This window comes from Photinus pyralis, unplaced genomic scaffold (genome assembly GCF_008802855.1).
Source record: "Photinus pyralis isolate 1611_PpyrPB1 unplaced genomic scaffold, Ppyr1.3 Ppyr1.4_LG8, whole genome shotgun sequence".
In the NCBI taxonomy this organism is placed as follows: Eukaryota; Metazoa; Arthropoda; class Insecta; order Coleoptera; family Lampyridae; genus Photinus; species Photinus pyralis.
This window is the reverse complement of record NW_022170819.1, coordinates 10,609,828-10,627,787: the sequence shown is the minus strand read 5'-3', so window position 1 is coordinate 10,627,787 and position 17,960 is coordinate 10,609,828. Positions and strand designations below refer to the sequence as shown.

The following is a 17,960-nucleotide window of genomic DNA, read 5'->3' as shown; positions in this document are numbered from 1 at the left end:
CAAGACAAGATGATAAACGCAACCGCCGTTCGTGCTTTCCAGATGGCGCAAATCGCTTTCCCCTCCTAAAAATTGCGTAGTTGCCAACTCTCAAAATTGTATGTATCGTCGTAAGTTGTATATACAGGGTGGAACCTCGCAAGTTCTAATTTAGTGAACGAGAGTTGAAAAACACTTTCTCCTCAAGTTTTACCATAATTTTTTCTGAAACTACAATCAACATTGAAAAATTATCGTATGCAATACAGAGACTGTAGTAACAATTCTCTGATGCAATAATGAAGTGTGACATAGCAATCTAGATATGGATAAGTTTTAATTTTAAATGTCATGATTAAGATTAATGGAGAAATTGTTTTTTACTTTCCTCACTAGAGAGAAAAATCACATTTTCCTCACCCTTTTTAGAGGCGAAAGTAGTTTCAGAAAAAGGCATTTGACAGGGTCTGGATGGCAAGCCTGATAGTCAAGATACATATACCCAAAATGTACCTACCCCGTATACCCGAATCCTACACAACAACTCTGCAGATCGCACTTTCCGGGTCAGAATAGAAGAACAGTTGTCGAACGAAACACCTGCCGTCGCGGGAGTGCCACCAGGAGGGTTTCACCAACCTCGTCAACAAGGATGACACTGTCTGATGGTTTCATTGCCTACAATCCCAACTGGTGACACGAACCGGAAAAGCGCATGGCCCCAAGAGCAAAACCCACACCCTACCAACCTCCATGAGGAGTAACAAGGCATAAAAACAACAAAGTTCAAGCAGTAGAAGCTCCATAGCTAGGGGTCTCACCAGCTCAAACTTGGTGAACTTCAGCCAGACCAGTTCCATACAGCCTCCTCGGTAGCTTATGCGAATTCTAGTGTCAGGGCAAGCAAACCCCGACCGCAGTCTATTTGTTTGTTTATGTATTGCATGTTCTGTCGGCGTACTTACACCACAGGATTAGTGTTTAAACCTATTCTTATACTCCTATATTTTGAGTAAGTGTCTTACGCCTTTTAGGCTAATTTTATGTCCCTTTGTTGAACCATATAGCTATTTCTTCTGCTATTTACGTTAGCTTTCATAGTTTTGATTACTTCACTTGTACTTTCAACTGTGTATTTCATCTATAGTATCGTCGTTTGTTATGAGTTGAATGTTTCTCTTATCCCATTTTTGGTACAATGTGGTATACAGGGTGGTTCACGTAACCCATTCGTTAAAAGTTTTTCAACTTGCAGTTGAAATAGATACTGGAAATTTGACAATAGTCGACCATTGAAAATTGAAATAAAATAATTTCAAAATGGACCCCAGAAACAAGTGCCTTTCTGAGTCGTAGAGCGCCTCACTGAATACTTCGGTTTTTGATTGTTAAAATTTCTTCCAGAACTTCTTTGGTGTTGGTCTCTTTAATATGTGTCATCCTGTTAATACCCAAAGTAGGTACGTTTTTATTTTCTGAGCTTGAAATGCTATATGTTAAGATCCAATCGAGTATCTATAAAGAACCTACCGCCTTAAAGTAGCACACGTTACATAAACGAAAAAAAAAGTAAACACAACAGAACGTCAAAATAAATGAAGCGAATAATTATTAGTATGATCGCTGGAAAGTATATAATGTCACGTACTTATTAAATGAAAAGTGACTTTCTATTATTACTGTTTATAATTCTAATCAATAGCCATAAATAAAGTGGGATACGTCTTTTTACCGACGAAAAACCTATTCACTCTCGATTACTTTACAAAAATAAAAGGGAAAACTATGTTAATTTATAGGTAAAGAGAACGCGCTCGAATAACCACTGCTCATAAAGGATTTTCCCGCACTTTTAATTCAAATGTTTTACATTTGGTTGTCGGGCGATGGTGTAATGGACCAAGTAAATTGTTATACCGCAACGAGCTGAAGATTACTTGGGAACTAACTGTTCAAGGGTTTGGAATCATTTTTGCAACTGGCAATTATTTATTTAATTTCTGTATTTTCGATATACAGGGTGGTGACTTGCGTTTCAGAAAATTCCATGGCATCACAGATTATTGAAAATGATGCGGGTTTTATTTTTCTAATTTTCCGTATTTATTCTCGTATTTATTATGAAAAAAAATGCAAACTAATACGGTTGATTGGCGTAAAAAAATTTTTTCTACAAAAAACCTTAATACATTTTTGCTCTAAAATAATTTGGGGAGCCAATAATCGCATGTTATGAATTTTACATTGAAATCCCTATGATGCGTTCCGAAAGTTACAACCCTGTATACGTTTCGGCTTTACCAATGGACATGTCTCGTCCTGACAAATCATATTGCCTTTGTGACTACCTCCTCTGAGACTCCACTGTTGATATATGAGGAATCATAACCGGTCTCGATAATGGGTGCAGGAGGAGAGGTGTGGGTGATAGAAATTGCTCTTGTTGAGACCTCATTCATAAACATAAAATTTATAAATACGTTAGATGGATGTCCAACAAATGGACCAAATGACAGTTCACGACTTAAAAGTAATTGATCAATAATTGTCGGTAAAGTAAGGAAGCACCCTGTATCTAAGACAGATAGATGTAGGTTTACACTCTTACCTATTATTTTCGAGCACCTTATAAAGGCCTCCATCGTGCATTGTGCACTTCCTCCCTTTGCACGAGTACACGAAATCATCGTTAGCAATAGAATCCTGAAGGCTGTCACATTCGCCCCCGTTTTCAGGAATGCTAACCAAAAGAAAATCGGGATACTGCACGGTGCACTTAAACGGCATTTTGGTCTCTCTCGTACTGTTATCCATGGTTATCGACTTCACTTTGCACTGTACCGATTTTCGTCTGTAGTTTTTATGGTTTTGCACCACGTGTAATTTAAGTAAGTCAAAAATGCACATCTTCCACTGACTATTATTTAAACAATTCCGAAGAAGAGGTACACGTGCGAAAAGTTCGAGGACCAATTTCGTACTGGAAATGGTACAGTTGACAGGGATTTAGAGAGCATTTATTTACGCACGAGGTGACTTGGTCGAAAAAAGTTACAAGTACAATTATTACATTCGGCACTGGAAAGTTTAAAAATAGTAGAAACGGTAACAAAAATTGAGCGCAATTGTGGAAGTGTTATTGTAGGATGTTACCGCAGAATAAGTAAATTATCCACGCTTCATTGTTTAGTTATTCAACAACTTTATGGATTTGCGAAAAAAATGTCTTTATTAATGATTCGATCGTGTAAAAACTGGAAAAATGATTACAATGGATGTATAGGTAATAGATCGTAATCATCTTCACAAATGGGTGATCACATTGAGCCATCTCGTGATGTAACTTTTATTTGAAGCATAATAGTTAAATAAAATCAAAGATGTAGAGTATATCGCAGACGTGTGTTACTAACTATTAACTATTGAATTTCATATCACACTTTGTTATTATTTACATTATGCATAACATAATGATATAGAAGCGCGGCGTACTTCAAGCTGTTGTTTATGTACCGTTACCTGAATCATGCTTGTTTGTTACACTGTGCAGGCGATTATGTTGTTCTATTAAGTAGGTATTCATGTATTCAAGATACGAGTTTAGTATTAGTGAGTACGGTGCGATTTAACTGTTCCTTGGATTGAGTACCGCATGCAGTTTGATTCTCGACTGCGTAAGAAGAGAGGTCTTCTAATTTTATGTCTCTGTATGAGTGCTTTAACTATTTTCGCAAAGGAAGGACTTAATACAGTCTGGTCCTTCGCTGTACCTGTTGCTTTCTTTCTCGTACAGACTGCAGCCCTTGTGTCTTAGCATATACGAGAAACGGGTCCTCTAATCAAAATTTCTTCTATTTATAACTTGCTTTAACAAGCAGTTCGCGATTATTAATCTATTGGAATTACCTTTTTTGAGAGAACTTTTTCTATTTGCTTGATTAATTGCAAACTCGGTGCATTCCAGCTGGTCCAGTAGTACGCGAAGCTACCGTCACGCATTTCTCATTAATTTCATTTTCTCTGGCGACTTCTGGTCGTCGCCAACTTTTCACGTCTTTATTTCGACAGAACTGTACTTAGGAATTGTTCACCCTTAGTACAACACACGTTTTTAAAGAAAGTTGGCCTACAATGAGAATACAACGTATATTTTGCATAACTGAATCTAAAAAATACGCGCAACTTCAAAGAAGATAAAAGTCGGGTAGCGGGCTCCCGTTACATGTCCAAGAAGCTTGGATTTGATTGGCAGCAACGATAAGGTTATGCATCACGAGGTGGTTTTCTTGACTTTGGCAACATGAGGATGCCAGAAACTTTTTACTGGCGCTTTACTAACACTAAATTTCGAATTGTTCACTTAATTATGGTTTTTTTCTGCTAACTACATACATAGCTGGCAGAAAATCCAGTACCACTAAAGGCAAAGAAGCTCCTCATTAACATTCTTATATTTTTAACCACTGGGCAACTTTAATAAGCGTTTCTGGAGCCCAGCATTAATGGTGTTGCACTTCTATTTGCATTGTGGTTTTTTTAACGATCATATATGACCAAAAATAAAGAAGGGTGTTTGGAATGCGTGTCTTAATAAATGCAGTCGCTTTATTGTTTTATAAGTTACCGATATAGCACTACCTGAGTAATTGCGTAAGAAAGTTGGTCGCGTCAGTCTGACGGGAGATAAACAAAAATGAATGAGTTATACGTGTCAGTTTTTGAATAATTGTATGGTGGTTCAATTTCGTATATTTCACTTATGCACAATAAACGATTGATAACAAGAACCTAAAATGATTTGCAAACAGAAATGTGCTATGTACTTAAATTGTGTACCAACAAACAACAAGGCCATTTTCGCTACACCGAAGGGAGGCAAGCTGGACACGACACAGCCGAGCTGGTGGACGCCATCCCCAACACAACTCAAATGGAATACGTGAATCAAGCAATTCAGCTCAACAGATCACATTCTCATCCATCCCCAAGGCCAGTGAAGAAACTCGTACGACTTTGCGAATGCGTCACTAGAAAGGGGGTACTGTAGTTTTTATTTATTTATGTATTTATTTATTTATTTATTGTCGGGGGTGAATTCACTGGGACGAATTTTCCGGGTCGCGTATTCTGAGCAAAAATCTGTTAGAAGCGAATTTTCAGGGGTGAATATGCTGGGAGCGAGTTTTAAACAACGAATTTTCCGGGCGAATATTTCAGGGATAAATTTCCCTGCGCAAATTTTCCGAGGCGGGTATTTTGTGGACAACTGTTCCGTAAGCGAATTCTCAGGGTCGAAATGGGGAAAATTGGTTGAGCCGAATTTTCTGAGGGAAATATTCTTAGGGGATCTTTCTGGAAGCGAATATTAACGAGCAATTATTATCGGAGCCAATTTTCGGGGGTGACTTCACCAGAGTGATTGTTCGGGGTGAGTGTTCTAAGAACGAATCTCCTGGAAGCGAGGATTAAGGGGCGAATCTTACGGGGGACATTTTGTGATGCGCATTTTTCGGAGCTATAATTCTAGAAGCAAATTTTCAGGTGAACATTTTCCGAGGACAAATTTTCTGAGGCGAATTTTCCTGGGAAAATATTCTTAGGGGACTTTTCTGGAAGCGAATATTTAGGGGTGAACATGCCCGGGGTGAATTCACCTGAGTGAGTTTTCCGGGGCTAGATTTCTGAGAAAGAATCTACTGGAAGCGAATCTCGACGGGACTCTTCTGGAGGGGAATATCCCCGGGGCGAATTGTCGGGGGTGAATTCACCGGAACGACTTTTCGGGGTCGCGTATTCAGAGCAAAAATCGGTTAGAAGCGAATTTTCAAAGGTGAATATGCTGGGAGTGCGTTTTCTGCAACGATTCTTCCGAGCGAATATTTTAGGGACAAATTTACCTGCGCAAATTTTCCGAGGCGGGTATTTTGCGGACAAATGTTCTAGAAGCGAATTTTCAGGGGCGAAATGGGGAAAAATTTTTGAGCCGAATTTTTTGGGAGAAATACTCTTAGGGGACCTTTCTGGAAGCGAATATTAAGGGAAAATATTACCGGGGCCAATTTTCCAGGGTGAATTCACCAGAGTGATTGTTCGGAGCGAGTGTTCTGAGAACGAATCTCCTGGAAGCGAGTTTTCAGGGGCGAATCTTACGGGGAAATTTTGTGATGCGAATTTTTCGGAGCTATAATTCTGGAAGCGCACTTTCAGGTGAAAATTTCCCGAGGGCAAATTTTCTGAGACAAATTTTCCGGGGAGAATATTCTCAGGGGACTTTTCTGGAAGCGAATATTCAGGGGTGAATATTCCCGGGGTGAATTCGCCCGAGTGAATTTTTCGGGGCGAGTATTCTGAGAAAGAATCTTCTGGAAGCGAATGTTCAGTGGCGAATCTTCCGGGGACACCTTTTCTGAGGCGAATTTTCCGGGGAGAATATTTCGACGGGACTCGTCTGAAGGGGAATATTCCAGGGACGAGTTGTCAGGGGTGAATTCACCGGAACCAATTTTCCGGGTCGCGTATTCTGAGCAAAAATCTGTTAGAAGCGAATTCTCAGGGGTGAATATGCCGGGAGCGAATTTTCTGCAACGAATTTTCCGGGCGAGTAATTTCAGGGATAAATTTACCTGCGCAAATTTTCCGAGGCGGGTATTTTGGGGACAACTGTTCTGGAAGCGATTTTTCAGGGTCGAAATGGGGAAAATTTTTTCCGCGGGAAAAGCGAAAAGCGAATTTTCAGGTGAATATTTTCCGATGACAAATTTTCTGAGACGAATTTTCCGAGGAGAAGATTCTTAGGACTTTTCTGAAGCAAATATTTAGGGGTGAACATTCCCGGGGTGAATTCACCTGAGTGAGTTTTCCGGGGCGAGAATTCTGAGAAAGAATCTGCTGGATGCGAATTTTCAGTGGCGAAATGGGTAAAATCTTTGAATCGAATTTTCTGGGGGAAATATTCTTAGGGGATCTTTCTGGAAGCCGGGGCCAATTTGCGAGGGTGAATTCACCAGAGTGATTGTTCGGGGTGAGTGTTCTGAGAAAGAATCTCCTGGAAGCGAGTTTTCAGGGGTGAATCTTACGGGGAAATTTTGTGATGCGAATTTTTCGAAGCTATAATTCTGTAAACGAATTTTCAGGTAAGGAGGGAAAATTTTCTGAAGCGAATTTTCCGGAGAGAATATTCTCAGGAGACTTTTCTGGAAGCGAGTATTCAGGGCCGAACATTCCAGTGCGAATTTTTGGGAGCGAATTCACTGGAACTAATTTTCCGGGGCGCGTATTCTGAGAACGAATCCTCTTGAGGTGAATTTTCAGGGGCGAATTTTCCGGGGGCACCCATTATTGAGGCGAATTTTCCGGGGAGAATATTCTAAGGGGCTCTTCGGGGGGCGCATATTCAGGGGCGAATATTCCGAGATAAAACTATTTTTCAAATTTTGACAACACAACAACAAAAATTTATTAATCAACGTTTGCCATTAATACATTTAATTCATAGGATTGATATTTCATATTGACAGACTTTGCTAATCAAAAGTTTTTGTCAATTTTTGAAACATTACGTAATATATGCTACCAAGTGAATAAACAATGAAAAACGTCTGTCAATGTGCTAGTGCCCTATTCTCTCCAAACCATTTTAAAATTGATGGCAAACGCTAATAGTAATAAACATTTGTTTTTTGTGTTGTCAAAATTTGAAAAATTACATAAAAATAGGTTGCACCGCTTAACAAACGTATGATATACGTTTATACGCTAGTCCTAACCTATGCAAAGAGAAAATTGCGGTGACAGACGTATACTACTCATCGCACAAAATCTGCCGTTATTTCTTGATCTAAAAGTGATTTATATAAGCGCTACTTTTTTCAAAAACGCGTTAACAACTGAACAACCACGCAGTGTCTAATTCACTAGGCCAAACTTGCTTAAGATCCCTCTAGAGCATCTCTGTATAAAGATAAATACAATAAAACAAATGATTGAATAAATAAAAGAAAACATATGTTGCACAAAATCGAAATCAAAAATTTGTATTTTTACAGTGTACATAAGCAGCACATGAGCACGAAATTATTGTAAAAGTTCAATATGAATACACCACACACAATTGCAGCCTTGGAGAGAGTGGGTATTTGCGCCATGGAGAAAAAATAAAAAGTACCTAAGTAATATTATTTAAGTTTGCTCATTCCTTTGCTCTTTCATTAAGTATGGAAAGGGTTCAAAAGCAAGTGTGTAATTAGTGCTAATTAAAACATCTTAAAAACAGTTACATAATTACTTTATTAGTTTTTTTTACATAATCCGTCCATAAACATATAAGAATTTAATAGATTACGTTTTTGACATTAATATTTACATCGTCATATGTCATTTGGTTGGAGGTGTCTTTGGCAAAAGAATACATAACAATAAAATCAAAAGTAAAAGGCCATCAATAGCTTAACTCTTACTTAAAATGTAATCGTTCGACGATGATATAATATACGAAATATTGTACAAAAGCATATACCTTATATTAGTACTTTAAAGTTCTATACTCTAAAAAAGTTCATTCTTTAGTGTATAGTGTTAAAGCAATTTATTGTCATTTCTCCGAGCTTAATGCGTAAATTAGAATTTTAACGAGTAATAAACTTAGCGGCAAATTACCTATTTATCAATTTGCAACTCATTCTACAATTCTTTTTTAGTTTGTTATTATTTACATATAATTCTCAAAATCTAAACTAACTTAAATTTGAAATAGGGATTAGATGTTAATTACGTTTTACGTCATACAACTAGCTCGAATGACAATTTTGCTCCCGTAATTATAATGTATAATATTATAATAGACATAGTAGCGATAAGGAAGACATTTTTTTGGCCTTTATAGCCCGCGAATCATTTCCTAACAACATTTTTAATCATTTTTTAAAGCTAAACAACTAATAATAATATTTAATTAGAGAACTCACCACTTCCTAGCCGTATTTGTCCATTTTACAAAAATATAAATACCTAATATTATCATGGTTTAAAATAGAGCTACTCAATTTGCGTGGTTATGTATCTTTTACATTTTCCATCGTTCCTTTGCTTTATAAAAATAAATTTTAAGTGTTTAAATAAATTAGGTTCGTACTATAGCCGCTTGGGGGCGTAAAGGTTTTAGCGGGATTATCTGAATTGGGATCGTTATTGCTTGGGGATATGTCGAAGCGGCTATAGATGTTTTATTAATCAAAATGATTGTTTAAGTGATTGTATGTAACATTTTATCAGAAGCCGGTGGAACAAACGCAATGCCTACATTATCTACACCCAACATTAATATTGTAGATACATTATCGAGTTTAAAATCGTGTGCGTTTGCATCGGACGCGTCCTCTGCAGACGCCCACGAGACAATTCACTAAACACAGATCATTTACTGAAGAAGTGTTTCAATAGTAATTGACGCAATGAAATGTGTGCCCTAAAATTAACAACAATTAAATCGTTACATCGCTATTAGTATACACTGAAAAATTTTAAGTTAGTGTGCGTGAGAAGTGCAGATTTAAAAATCAAGATAGTTGTGCGTATAGCAAAAAAGAAACGAGATTTAAGTCTGTTTTATACCCTGCTATTATAAGATGAGTAAGTAATAACACAGGACATCTTTTAGTGATTGAACTTTGAAGGTTTTTGGGAGTTCCTAATTAAAAGATCTGTAGACTAAGGTCTACAGAACCAACATAAATTCCATTATCAATGAAACTGGAAGTTGTTGACTTAAGAGGCAGATAGTATCAAAAATATTTAATAACAGGTACAAATATGTATGTAGGTCGAAAACAGCACGAAACTAGCAATGACACATTTTCTTTAAATAGATGTAGCTATACATAGTTGAAGAAATCAAACAGTTTTGAATAATGAAATGATACTATGAATTAAATTCGATAGTGATAGCCAAACAAGTCAAAATAATAGCAGCAAAATTTTCAAAAAGCAGCACAGCATAGCACATTGCACATATGATACGTAAATGAAAAATTCATAAATGACGCGATAAATTCACATAACAGTAAACGTCCGAGATAAAGATGACTCTGAAACAATGGGTCAAAGTAGCACAAAATCATTATAATGGGCATAAATGATCTTATGGTCATAATGTCTTATAGCAAAAATTCAATGACACAAAAACAATTCATTGCAAGTTATCTATCATAAAACAGAAATAGCATCAAATCTCCTAACAAGGAAGCAAAAGACTCAAAACGCTAAAAACAATGGCGGTGCATGGTATGATAGGGTAAATGTAGCACAAAATAAATAAAATTAGTGCAGATAATCTTAGATAATCTTCGGCAAAAGCAAAATTCTTCGATTTAAAATATTATAATCAGCCCAGAAACAATAGCAACACAGACAAGTTCCTATTTAAAAAAAGGACACAGTTAACACAAATGGCACAATGAATAAAATTTAAATGTTCTGACAAAGTGCAGCTCTAAATATGTAACTTCATGGCAAAGAGTGAATAATGAATTCAATAACCTCTGTAACTGTCAATAATAAAAAATAGCACAAATGGCTCTGGTTCGAAACAAAACCAGAATATCCAAAAATCATAAAGTCAAAAAGAATCAATTTACTCACAATTATCGCATCTTGAACATTGTTACTCAAGGAATTAAATGACCCAAATGCAATGGCAGCCCAAAATAGAAACATGGTAGCACCAAATTAGCACAATTGATTGCCTTGTTAATAGAATGACGTTTAGAATGAGTTTGGTGCTCCAAATATGTAAGTATAGTTTTATAACAAAAATATCAATTAACACAAAAACACTAGCAGAGAGGTATCTGTTATGGATCCATGAGTAGCACAAATTATCTTATGAATAGAAATGTGGGACCATACTTATAAGGTGGGAAATCCGTAACAAGAACAATAGCGGAATAATATCTTACTGCAGGTCAGAAGAAAATTTAAGCACTACAGGACTCCTACCTCCGGTCAAAAAAAGTATGTGTTTTCAACACCAAAAAATAACACAAACGACACTGTACCCTGTATATCTACGGAATTCCGTAATCAAAGAAACTCAAAATCAATAACTAAACAAAAGATGCATACCGTCAGTCAAAAATCACTAAAGATCGCACAAGAGATCAAACTGTAAAAGTAATAGCAGTAGGTACAGAACAAGTAACATAGCAATAGCAGCACAATCTGTAAAAAAATAGCACCAAATAGCACTGATACTATGATAAAGTTACAATTTGACTTAAAATACAGCCATAACGGGTGAGAACCTTATCACGAGATTATCCGTAGCAGCAGGTCTATACAGTAGGCACACCAAAAATAGCACAAATATAGCAAATGTTGCAGGTAAAGACTGCCAAAAAAATAACCCAAAATTGACACAAATGGCACTATGAATGGGAATTTAATGTAGTCGTGACGAAAAAAAACTGACAAAAATATCTCAAATTACACACGCCACCATAAAAAGGTGTCGTTCACCTCTGAAGACCTTGAAAATAGAAATTGGCACCCCCAGAAATGGAGGTCATTGAATTTTGTAGCTTGCAAATAAAATGTGATACCAAAATAATGGGGTTATTGACCTTTAATGAACTTGAAAATGCACTAGGACAACACAAAAATTGTGTCATTCCCTTATGATTTCCTTGATAATACAATATGACACTACAAAAAAAGGTATCAATGACCTGTAGTGACCTTAAAAGTAGAAAATGACCCCGCAAGGAGGTCATTGATCTCAATACCTTCAGAAATCAAATATGCGGCTATTGGTCATGAAAATGAAATAAAATTACAGAACTGAGGTCATTGAACTTCGACAACCTTGAAAGTAAAAATAGATGACATTACAAAAATGGGGTCATTGATCCCCGATGACTTTCAACGCGAATGCTCTTTACCTAGACCTAATTTAAAAGGCAACCGCCACGTCGCGACATTTAACCTTCACTTTTACCTACTTTCCAAAGTTTCCACCAGGTGGCCAGCGACCCTGAATTGAGCCAGGTTCGGCCACTATAATAGAGATTCTAATTTTTGACTTCTGAAGTTTCATGACAAAACAACATTATAGCTGATTTCAACAGAAGCACTATCAAAAAACAGCACAAAGGTAGCAGAAATCGAGTAACTCAAAGACAATAGCAGCGCAGAGTGAGTAACATAGCTGGACATCGCTTAGAATTCGCACGGTTGGCATTTGTAATGAAAATTGTTTTTCTCACTTTATAATTAAAATATTCCAGTTCCCTGACAAGAAATAGAAAGGTTCAAAGGCAACAGTAGCACAAAATAAATAAAAAATAGCATCAAGATATTATAATAGATTAACAGAATTTCCCATTGAGAGCACAGCCATAACAAAAAGGATTATATGAAGAGTAGCACTAAAATGGCATAATTAACCTTACGAATAGAAATAAAATGCTTCAATTGAAACTACGTACAGTTATTGGCTTGGAGCTTTCTAGTTAGAAATCAAATGTCCCAAAGAAGGATGACAATAGAAACAGAATTCAATTTCGTTTCTATTCAAGGTAACAATTAGACCACTCCCCCCTCTTTTTTTCTTTGTCTTTATGCCTTACCTATTTGCATTTAATTCCGCCATTTTGCCACAATTGTTCGCTAACCGTTTAATGTATGTAGGTGAAAAGAGATACGTACAATCGAAATCAAAATTGGGACACCCTATGCATTTTTTGATAGTGAACGCCCCCTCTCCATAGTTAAGAAATTACAATCAAATTGACCCCTAAACCTTTCTCTCTCTCCAAGAATGATCGGGCCCCCCAAACCAAAACCTAAATACGTAGCTTCCATGCGTGTGCCTATGTTTGGTTATTCTTAATGATAAATAATAAACAATGACATTGAAAGAAGAATAATACGTTCGGGTTTGGGCTCGGTCCGTGTTTCGGCAGGATTGATCGCCGTTCAAAGTCCAAAGTTTACTCGCCGCTCAAAATCCAAAAGTTCGCCGTTCAAAGTGCCGACGCCGATCAAAGTCAAAGACTGCTCTGCATACGCTGTCTATGACAACATTAACACTATTCGATATGTCTGTACGCCTGGGGACTTATAGCCCCCCCCCCCCAAATTTGCTATTGTTTACGTTTAGTTCGTTCGTCCGTCCGTCTGAACCCACTTCTACGGTTTTGAACTACTTTTAGGGGAATGGTCTTAGAGTCCTGGAATTTTTTTCAATATGTAGCCTATGCCTTGAAGGTGTATCAGACGGCCATCAAATTCAGCTGTCTCAAGGGGCGAGGGGGAGGGGGGGAGCATGAATTATTTCCTGAGATGTTGTTTTTGAAAGTAAAACGTGCATAACTTTTACATGCGACGGCCAACTGGTCTCAGATGGTGCATACGCATGCGTTTAGTGGTGCCAAATAACACTTTTGAAAATGGGGGAGGGGCGGGACGTGAACACACCCTTTCATGGTATTCTAATGAAATGTCTCACTGAAATGAATTGGTTTGTTCAAACTATAACTTTCCTATGTGACTCCTTTCCGAGATCAGTAGGTGGCCGGGGGTAGGAGGAAGGGGGTAGAAATTAATTTTACCTTTATTGGTAAAGTCTCCACATTACTCATTTAACAAGAAAGAAAACAACGATTTTCCTTTAGTCACTTTTAAAACAAACCGTAAAAAAATGCTTCACCGTTTTTTTTAGAAAACGAAACGCTCTTGTTTCTGAAAAATGAGTTCCATTTGTCTCTTTCAATTTATTTTGAAGAGTTTAGAAGTAATGAGAAATGCACATTATGAAAGGACTATAATTATATAAAGCAAATGATAAAACCGTTCTAAAAGGTTCTTCGCAGAAAAGTCCTTGATATTATGAAGTTGGAAATTTCATTTATCCATTAGTAGTGGAATCACAAGCTAATCCCACCTTCTCTATTTTCCCTCGCGAAACGCGCGAGATAATTCTGTTAGCAAACGAAGTGAAAAGCAAGAAACTAAAAGTCGGAGCCCCAAGATTAAGTTTAACTCCATGTCCAATTAAAAAAAAAAGACGCGCCTGTGTTAGTACCTACTCGAATTTTCGTTCAATCACATTTTTAGGAATATTTCCGTCGAGATTTAAAAAACACGAGCAATTAGCGGCTAGCGAAAAAAATAAATCAATTTTATTTCTTCTTCTCTTTTTTTCTCGTCGGAGCAATTTATGTACACTATACATCCGCAGACAAATAATTAAAATGTGTACTAGAGCCCATGGTATTTAGATATAAATCACTAAAAATCGCCTCACTTCTTGCGGAAACGACAACTTAATTTTGGTCGGGAAATTTATACGCGCGATGTTTAATTTATCTACAGCCCAAAAAAAAGGGAGGCATCAGAAAGCGGGCGCGAAATTTACATTTACAACAGAATCAATTGTTCGCCTAATTACAATTACGCGGTACCTAGATAAGACACTCTGGCATGTGTTTACTCGCACGCGCCTTTGATCAATAAACCAACTAAATCAGTTTTGAGATTAACTGCCAATATACGGTTTCCGTTTCGAAAATTTAATTAAATCCAAAAATTTATTACTATACGCGATCCTTATCAATGGCAACAGACATTATAATATATTATTATTTATAATAATTTTGAATGATCACATATTCTATGGATTTATATCTAATATGCCACAGCTTTCTGTTATATTCTAGAAAAAATAGAATTAATTAATCCTAATCACGCTTTTCACATAGATTTACTAAAAACACCTAAATGCGAAGAATCATCATGAGTATAAGTAGCGATCCCGAGCATCGAAGATGGTGGCCGGCGCTCGCCTCCGAAATCGCCTCGGCTGGAATGGTTTCCTTGATGATGATGTCAACTGCAATTACAAAAAATGTTAATTTTCAACGTGTCACCATTACTTTTCACTTTTCAAACAGTAAATCACCCCCCTGAATGTTACTCAAGCACGCAAGTTGCTTAATTACGTGTAAGTACAAAAAAAAGAATTCCAACAGAAATAACTTTTTTTATTAGGTACACCTTCTTGAATAAATTGGTGGTATTAAGGTCATAATTTTAACAATGGGTATGTGGAGGTACCACCCAAGTGCTTTTTGAATTCGGCATTTACCGCACCTTTCAAACCAAAACGCGCACTAAACAGAAGCATTCCTAATTGCACCTTTGTTACAGGCTACGTTTTGTCCATTTAAAGTAATTTCCCTTTCATTTAATGCATAGGAAGTTCCTATTGTAGCGTTAATAAATGTATTTTTAGATTGGAATTTGAGATAAGGCGTGTAAGTGCGCGAAGGGTGCGCCAAGCTAGTTTAAAACAACGCACCTCTTTCTGTTTTTGAGAGACTCCGGTAGTCGATGATGAGAAGATTGGATGGTTGCATACGAGCTGGAGGCAACCATTTTGAACAATTTTTGTCGCATGTTTAAAAAAACATGCTGTATATCGTAGATATTGTATACATGCCAGGCGGCCTGTAAATGTTCATGTGTACATCTACCAAGAAGATAAACATCGATTTATATAAGATAATAGATAACACACAATTTGTACTTCTTCTAGATCGCTCCAGTAAATTGCTGCTTTCACTTTTATTTAATTTGACAGATAAAAATGAACCCTTAAACTGCCGCGCCCAGGTGAATTCTATAGTGGTAGAGCCAACGCCGACTAGACCGAAGATGATGAAGCAATTAAATATTTGGATGTGTGTTACTCCCAACCATACGTACTTTACGTTCTGATTGAATTCTCGAACCTGCGTCAGTATGCGCAAGAGTTGCATTTTGTCCAAAAGAAAATAGCAGTCCTCCGATTACTTTCCGGTCAGTACACGACAGCCTAAGAAGGCATTTCCGATTGACGAAGAGATTAAAGGACAGATAACCGTCTATCCATCCCAAGCCTTTGCCTTCACCACATGACGCCTTACGCATCCTCGAGAGTTCCAGAATACAACAATTTATCATTTTTAAAGGACACAAGGGTTTAGGCGAGATTTTATTGAGCATTACAAAATATACAGTGTGGCCTCATTAGAGGGCAGAGTTCTTCAAAATTTTGTTGCGTAACATTTTGGGGGAATGGTCCTAGATTACAGTCCTGACTAAGTAACTGCGTATGAAGCTTAGAAACGCCAACTTGTCGCGCCATAAGATGGGAAGTACGTGAAAGTCCGGCTGAATCACATCTCTTGTTCTCTAGCATGGGTTTTTGCAGAATCCGTGATAAATTTCCATTAGGATACGTCCGAGGTGTCTAGAAAACTGATATTGTGGGGATTCGATTAGACGAGAGAATGAATTCTATTGGTAAAAGAAAGCCGGATGTCCAATGGGCGCAATTTTGTGCAAAATGAATGTGGCGTAGACGTGTACATTTGAAGATAGACGTAGGGCATTACGCGGATAGCCACGAGATAGTTCACAGATTAAAAAGTTGGTATTGGGTGGTTATTTTCACTTAGCGAAAAATATTCAGATTGGGCCGAAAGACAGCTGCGGGAAAATTCGCTTCAAGTTGCGAATAAGACGGAAAGAAAGCCGCTGATCGCCACGAAAGAGAGCCCGTCGGCGATCTAAGAAACTCTAAGTGAATCACCCGTGAGTGTGTGTGAGTGTTAGGTCGTAGCGAAAAGAAATTAAGTTCAAGCAGAATTAAATTTGAAACCGAAAAGGTGTCGCGTTAAAGAGCGAGATAAATGAAGCTAACTCGGGATTTTTTTTTCTTTTTCACGTTCAGGTTTGTACCTCCTATAAACTACCAGGACTTTTTTCTAAATTGCGAAGTTTTGGATTTTCAATCTCAAAGTATAAGTGGCCAAGAAGAAACTAATTCAATACAGATAACGGAAGTTGTAAAGTTATCGCGAATTTGCACTCTTGCCACCTGAACCTAAGAAAGTGGACAAAAAATAAACAACATAACGTAAATCCGGCGCCGCATTTTATCAGTTGTAGACAGATAACCCATTCTCGATACCAAATTCGTTTTCCGGTGGATTGCGTAAATTTTGCAATCACGTGAAATTTCCTAAAAAAAAAGCCAAACCTTCTTCTTTTAAGAAGTACGAAGTTTCCACTCATTTCTTGTCCTTTATTGGTCAACTTGTTGAAGATTTTAGCTACTGTTACTTGCTCTAGTAGATATGGTATGCTGGACCTGACTCAGTACAAGGTTGCTTGCCAACTGGTGGTTACTATGGAAAGGAGGGCAAGGTAAAGGTCGCGTGCCACGTATTGTTGACCTTGAAAAGTATATCGAGGTGATGATCAAGGGCATTAGTTTCCAAAGTCATTGGACCTCAATGACCTCATTTGTTGTGTTGTCATATTTCACTTTGAAGGTTACCAACGGTTTAACAACTTAATTTTGTGAGGTGTCACTTCTCCACTCTTACACTCATTACATGCAAATGACTATATTTGTGGTGTCATATTTCACTTTCAAGGTTCAATAACCTCAATTGTGTGTAGCGTCCTACTTTATTCTCAAGGTCATCAGATGTCAACACCCTTTTTATGGTTTTCAAGGTCCAAACAAAAACAACAAAAGGCGCACAGTTATTGAAAAGCAAGAACTACGGACAAAATGTGTCGTTGATCTCTGATGACCTTGAAAATGAAATAAAACACCCCAAAACACTGGGATCATTGTTCTTCGTTGATATTGAAAATGAAATATGACAGCGAAAGAAATTGAAGTCAACTTTGGAATTAAAATATGGCACCACAAAAATAGAAAGAACTATGGTCTTCTACTGACCTTGAAAATGAACTGGGACAACACAAAAATCGGATCAATGACCCCCTGATTGCCTTGAAAATGAAGATACGACAAAAATGAGGTCATTGAACTTGTGATTAACATGGGACACCGCACATAATAGAGGTGTTGACCTTTGGTAATCTTGAAAGTCAAATATGACAACCTCCGTTGACCTTAGAAGATAATG

The 17,960-nt window shown here is 37.3% G+C and overlaps 1 protein-coding gene across 1 annotated transcript in view; it reads right to left on the bottom strand.

Moving 5' to 3' along the window:
* Positions 1 to 8,610: 8,610 nt before the first annotated feature.
* Positions 8,611 to 17,960, bottom strand: part of LOC116179169 — a gene marked incomplete at its 5' end in the record, with an annotated part of 34,088 nt that continues 24,738 nt past the window's right edge. The window contains 1 exon segment of the mRNA XM_031498883.1: positions 8,611 to 14,863. Within this exon segment, the coding sequence (XP_031354743.1) occupies positions 14,748 to 14,863 (116 nt within the window).